Below are 6,690 nucleotides of genomic sequence, written 5' to 3'. Positions count from 1 at the left end.
AAACTCTTATCTCTTTAAAGTTGGTTGGAGAGACAACTGAACCCCAGTGAGTTGTTTATTCAAATTCTCATCACCTCTTTCTTCTTCTCCATTCTTTTCATTCCCTCCTATTTAGTGATTTACTAATACCTATTCAGTGTTTTGAAATCTTGCGCTCTGGTATGACTAACCCTATGTGTTTGTTAGGAGGAAAAGTGGGATGATGGAAGAGGGCGGAAGAAAAATGGAAGACTGATTGCCATTTTCCCTTGTTTGGTAGAGTAGAAAATGTAAGGAAGGAGAAGAGGAGAGATGAGCAATAATGCCATGCGTCAGTAAATTTGACATCTTTACCCTTGTAGTTTATTAAAAATAAAACACAAGGACATATAGGAATTTAATGCTAAATGTTTTTTCATCTCTTCACTTTTCCATTCCTCAATTGAAACACCTGTAATATTCTTTCTTCTATTTTAGAATTTAAAAATTATCAAAAACTAAAAGATATCAGGAAAAAAAATGATTGTGGTGATTTTGACAGACTTTTGGAAAACAACTGAATTTCCTTATAAATCTTGATGACTAGATAATATGTTGCTCACAGAATCAAAACTAAGCATCACCTCAGAGTCATTTCTATGGAAAATTATTTGGAGATCTAAAATCCCTCCTAGAGTTTCTTTCTTCTCTTGGACAGCTGTGCTAGGGAAGATTCTGTCAACAGATAATTTACGGAAAAGAGATATTATTGTTATGGATTGATTTTTTTATGTACAAACAGAGTGGGGAAAATGTGGATTATCTGCTTCTACATTGCCCAATAGCATTTGAGATATGGTCCATGTTGTTTTGTCTGTTTGGTATTCATTGGGTTTTGCCTAGTCAGGTAAAGGTTTTGTTAGCATCTTGGCAGGGCAGTTTTGGCGGGCACTGTAATGTCACAATTTGGAGGCTTGTGCCTCATTGCTTGATGTGGTGTATTTGGCAGGAGAGGAATGCTCAAAGTTTTGAGGGTTGTGAACGGTCTACCTTGGAGTTCAAATCTTTTTTCTTTTATACATTGTTGGATTGGGCTAGAGCATTACAACTATTCTACTGTTATTCTGTTCTAGATTTGTTGGAGCAATGTAATTTGAGATGTTGAGGTTGTTTCTTTCTTTGTATACCCCCTGTATTCTTGGAAGTCTTTTTTTTTTAAAAAAAAGCTTGTTATAATTAAAAAAAAAAAGAATCAAAATTAAAGCAACCATACTGACACATTTGAATAGCCTCGTTTTGGTCTTTGATGAGCACTCTGTGTGCCATAAGCATCAAGGATTGTACAAAAGATTTAGGGTAAAACATCCCTTGTAATCTCTTTTCCTTTTTCAACTAAGTCACATATGATGGACAATCAAATTCTGGAATATGGAAGCCAATATGAATTTAACAAAACAATTATTTTCATAAAATTGATTGATAATCTTTTACCCAAACCAACAAGGAACCACGGATAGACAGACAGAAAGGGAAAAAATAAGCATAGAGAACTCACATTGTCTTTGATATGATTGTTAAAAGAACTTAGCTCACTGATTAATGCTTTCTCTGTTCCGTCACTTGGGTCTTTGCTCTTGAGGAAACCAATAAATGTGGAGAAGATCTTTGATCCACTACAAGAGAGCAGTTAAAACAGCTATTGTTAGTAACTTAGTTCCTCAGTTTGTAACTCCAATCAATTTGGAAACACAAGAAGACATAAAACTTAAAACCATAGCATAGACATCTAACAACTAACAACCATGGGTCGATTTTTCTGAAGTCACTCTCTCTCACACACACATACACATGCACGCATGGGTGTTAACTTACAACCAAAAAATAAATTTGGGACTCTTATTGAATATAACATGGAGTAAACAGTGACTATCACCAAACATCACAAAAAAGAAAAAAAAAAAAAGAAAAAAGGAAGACATTGGATGCTCCTATTTCCAATGGTTATGACATTTTATTTTTATTTTTATTTTTTGATAAGTGGTAATGACATTTTATTATATTGAAAAATAAATCTTGCATTTACTATACTAAAGTTAAGACTGAGAGAACTGCAAACTCCAAATATGCATTATGACCAAAGTTGATCCAAAAGGCAAGAAGGTAGTAAGTAAGAGTGCAAGTAATGACACCCAGAACCAAAAAAGAAAAGAAGCTCAAAGTGTGAAACATAAATCAAACTACAGAAAAGGAGTTAACATCACAATCTCATTTGGTTCTAGTGTTCAAGGAGAAGACAGTTGTATGTGAATACCAAGATGCAGGAAAGTAGCATATGTTACTTGGAACTGCTAGAGACCCAAAATACCCACATCTAAGAGACAGGACGTGTATATTGCATAGATATGGGTATCTGCTAATGGATAGTGTCTAGTGATTAATTGCACAAGTCTATTGAAAAGGATGAACAAAAAATAGTTATAAATGGAATGTGGATTCTTTTTCATGACTTAAACTAATGGTGAAGGCATTATTTAAGATTATTTAAAAAGAAGAAGAAGAAGATCAAGGCAAGACATAAATTAGAGAAAATTACCAAAATATAATATGATGAGTTGCATTTGATGAAACTGATGTTATTATTTTTTGAAGATCTTAGCCTTATATACATGGAATTTTGTAGTAGATCCATTCATAATAGAGTGTCTAAATTTTATGTTGGCCATCAACTGACCACAACCCTCCTTTTTCCAGGCTTGGGATCAACCGAGAACAAAATATGAAACTAAACACAGACACAGGCAGAGTTGTTCTTGTTATATGAATGGAATTTGGCATCCTCTAAGTTAACTAGCTCAAACTTTCAAGAGTTGCTGGATACCACAACTAACCCTGTGCTAGGATTGCACCCCATTTGCACCTTCTTTTTTTTAATGAAAATATTACTTATAAAAAAAAACATATCAACACAAAAAACTGTCATTATCAAATACTAGAAAACGAGTCAATATAAATTCAAAATTGTAAATAGCAGATTTGTGGTGGAGTTCCATGGTTAATAAAAAAATGAAAGCAAAACAAAGTGTCTGTGGGAGGAGAAAGTGTGAAGAATTGTGTGTGTCTAGGTGGGTGGGGAGTTGAAGAAGAGACAAATAAGCATGGAGAAAATGGAATACCAAAGCTCCACCCACAAGGTTTCATAGTTTCAAAAGACCAATGGAAACCTTCCTGAATCAAGGACCTTATGAAGCCTCTACAGTTCATAAACAGTACCACAAACTTCCCCTCCATAAGTTTTCCTTTAAATCCAGTGTTAAAACAAAGTTCAGTGATGTTTTATTTTAAAATGATATTTTCTGACACCCTAGCTGCTAATGATACAGCGTCAACTCACCCTTGAGCACCAAATCCTAAAACCATCCACATTGTAGTTGGGACCTCTTCAACTTCATTCAGATGTTCACAGATGATTAGAAGTGTTAGATTTCTTTAGCAATGAAGCATTCTTGTTGGTGTACAATGTTTCCCTATGTCCACCTAACTGCAGTAATTTTTAATGCAAGGAGTTCGGCATATTTAACATATAAAAGCAATTGAAAATATTTATTGATATTCGTCCACAAAAGGGAGAGAGAGAGAACAAAAAAAAGACCAATAATCTACAGTAAAAAATGTTTGCATTTTCCACAGCTACTATAGCATGTCCATTTCACTGCTACAGCCACCCCTATGGTAATCTAAGCCAAAAGAAAATCTGACTATCAGACTTTCTAATATTTACTTTTTGGTGCTAGGAAATTAAACACATGCATGATGACATTGCCATTATGCACTATGAATGTGATCTAAAGCATTCAAGCTTTTAGTATTTTCTAGTGCTGAGCATGTACAACCACATGGTTAATGCATAAACCACTGCATATAAACCATACACTGAAGCCTTCTCAGGTGGGGTTCCCAATGGTGGATCAGGATACTTTTCTTCTAGTGCTTGTGCAATAACATCTGAATCTGATATCCACTTCTCATTGAGTTTAATCACAGGAACTTTACCTCCAGGGTTGAGTTTTAAGAACCTAGTTAACAAAAGATACGGATTAAGAAAGAGTTGTAATAGATAAAGACAGAAAACAGAACAAAAGCCTTTAGTATTTAATATAACAATACTAGGATATGGAGTTTACTTATAGAAATAAAAAATAAATAATGATACTAGGATATGTACTAATGTGTGCATTGAGTGTGTGCACACACGGGCGGACCCACAACTGGGTTTTATCCACAATCTGATAAAGAGGAGATACTCATTGAAAGATAAGAAATCGGATCATTACCAATCTGGCTTGTGGGCCAAATCTACCAACTTTAAGTCATAAGGGAGATGCTTTTCCTCCAGAGTCAGTAATACCCTCTGGCAAAAGGGACCTGTGAAGACAAACATAGAAATATCAAGAAATAACTTCCTATGCAAGCAAGACCAAAAACTATACCCCTTAAGAGTAGCACAAAACTAAGAAGCATGACACGGCAGTTCTTGGAAAATTAGGACCATACAACAGGCGTATTTTAGGTTTCAAAAGAAATAACAACTATCAAAATCTTTAAAAGCTACATAAAAAATCAAAGCAATCTTTTTTGCTTAAATAAAAAACATTTGTTTTCCACCCAAGTCCCACCACATTGGGGGATTTTGGAGCGTCAACTCTTCTTATGCACAAAATATTACAAATATTATACCCAAATAATATTATAACTTGTTTCATTATAATAGCATTCGCATCAATTCAAGTAAAAAATTCTGTTTATTTTAACATAAGAACCTATTTTTTCTATTTTACATACTCACTTTTTAAAACACCTCACATTAGATTATTTATTTTACACAGCATTACATTAAAATATCAATTTTTCTTGATTTTTTTAATTGTTTATCTTCCTTCACAAACAATAACCGTTATCCTTATCAAAAAAAAAAATAAAAATAAATAAATAAATAACCGTTATCAAACCTCTTTCTTCATCAGCATATGTAAAAATAAAAATAAATGCAAAGTGAACAGTGTTGAAAATTTTCATAGTAACCGTAGCAACTTTGCAATTTTTTAGTGAGTGATTTTGGGTGTTGAATGTGTAAAGACAACTTTTTCTGTTTTGCATTGTCTGATGCAAGTGCTCTAATATGCCATTTTGAACGCCAATAGTCTGCGCATGCATTGGTCCATAAAAATAAATCCCATAACCATGCTTACCATGTTCTACCACTGTACTTGTACATTTTCCAAACAATAAAAGGGAAACCCAGTGACAGTGTAGAAATAATGCTTGATATTTGTTTTTCTTTGAGGCATTTTATCAGTAACCAAAGGGACAAAACAAGAAGAGAGAAGAAGAAGAGCAGTTACTTACAGTCGCCGGGCTTGTTGGGGGCAGTGGTTGAAGATTTGACGCAGACTTCAAGTGGGGTCGAAGAAGTGGTGGACATTGACACTGTGAGAGCTCTTCGGGTCCCGTAGCGACTGAAATGGTTGGAGGAAGCGACGCAGTTTCGGGGGAGCTTGAGATTGAAGAAACCCAACTGTCTGACGCTGGAAGATAGCGCAAATGCTGTGGGTTGGATTTTCAAGGTCGACATTGCTATTTTAGTTTTGGTTTCGGTTTTTGTTTTTGAGAGAAACTGTGTGTTTGTGACTGTTAGAGAGTTTTGAAAGAGCTTTGGGGATATTTCTTTGCTTGTAGTGTATGTGCTCTGCTTGGCTGGCTGTGTCCAAAAGTGAACCGATATGATATGATATGAGGTTCTGTTTTTGTGACGAAAGAATCGGATTGGAAGACGCTGGATATTACCATAATGCAACATCCCTCTTATGTTACACGTGGAAGGGATGGTTTAGCTTTAGATTTTCAATTTAGATATTCAAAATAATATTAAATTCATCCATTTTTAAAAGTTAAATCATAGGTTTAGTAATTTAATATTTGACACGTCAAAAAATTATTTTATTAAATTTGACACACTATTTTACAACTTACTACATCAAATCTTTTATTTTTCACATCTACTTTTTTTTTTTTCATCTCTCTTTCGCTCCTCTCTCATATTCCACAACACTCACCCCCCCCCCCCCCCAAAACCCTCCATTATCCAACTACCACAAACCTTTACAAAACCCAAATCAAATCAAAAATTCATTACAAAACATAACTCAAAAACCAAAAACTCCCTCACTTAAATTTGAAGGAACCCCACCCCCCCCAAAAAAAAAAAAAATTTGAAAAACCCAAACCACCAAAACTAAGTAGAGAGAGAGAGAGAGAGAGAGAGAGAGATCTGAAGTGTAGAGATCTGGAAAAGTGGAGAGGCCAATGACGTGATTGAAAGTGAGAATGAGAGAGGAAGAGAGAGAAGCTAGTCAAGAAATTAGTGAGTGGAGAGAGAAAAGTAAATTAAAAAAAAAATAGTAATGGCATTTTTGTCCGTATAGTGCCAATAGTAGAATTGTACTGTAACAAATACCAAATTTATTTAGCATTTGGAACATCTAATGTTGGTGGGTTTTTGGTATTTGGTGTGTTAAATGCTAAAATTTTAGCATTTACCATACCTAATGCTAATGTTATAAGAGTGCTATTAAGCACACATTGATATTGTATAAGAAAAAAGTACACACCAATGTATATGGTGTATGTGTGTCATGTGATTGGAAATTGTGGGTCAAAATACGATTTCAGTTAAAT

General features: G+C 34.4%; 1 protein-coding gene across 1 annotated transcript; it reads right to left on the bottom strand.

The window, feature by feature from the left end:
- Positions 1–1,350: 1,350 nt before the first annotated feature.
- LOC115967123 (glutathione S-transferase DHAR3, chloroplastic-like) lies at positions 1,351–5,776 on the bottom strand. The gene is made up of 5 exons (XM_031086205.1): positions 5,362–5,776; positions 4,290–4,380; positions 3,888–4,031; positions 1,450–1,631; positions 1,351–1,379 (listed from the first exon to the last, which is right to left on the bottom strand). Exons 1-5 carry the CDS (start codon positions 5,585–5,587, stop codon positions 1,351–1,353), a joined length of 672 nt encoding a protein of 223 aa, XP_030942065.1. The 5' UTR covers positions 5,588–5,776.
- Between the last annotated feature and the right edge of the window lie 914 nt (positions 5,777–6,690).

The sequence above is a fragment of the Quercus lobata genome, chromosome 2 (genome assembly GCF_001633185.2).
Source record: "Quercus lobata isolate SW786 chromosome 2, ValleyOak3.0 Primary Assembly, whole genome shotgun sequence".
Taxonomy (NCBI): Eukaryota; Viridiplantae; Streptophyta; class Magnoliopsida; order Fagales; family Fagaceae; genus Quercus; species Quercus lobata.
The sequence above is the reverse complement of the archived record's forward strand: the minus strand, read 5'-3'. Positions and strand labels throughout refer to the sequence as shown.

Coding starts and splice junctions, on each gene's coding strand:
- LOC115967123 (XM_031086205.1), bottom strand. CDS start 5,587: ATGTCGACCTTGAAAATCCAACCCACAGCATTTGCGCTATCTTCCAGC. Junction 4,381..5,361: donor CCCCAACAAGCCCGGCGACT/GTAAGTAACTGC, acceptor TTGTCTTCACAG/GTCCCTTTTGCCAGAGGGTA. Junction 4,032..4,289: donor TTGGCCCACAAGCCAGATTG/GTAATGATCCGA, acceptor TTTGTTAACTAG/GTTCTTAAAACTCAACCCTG.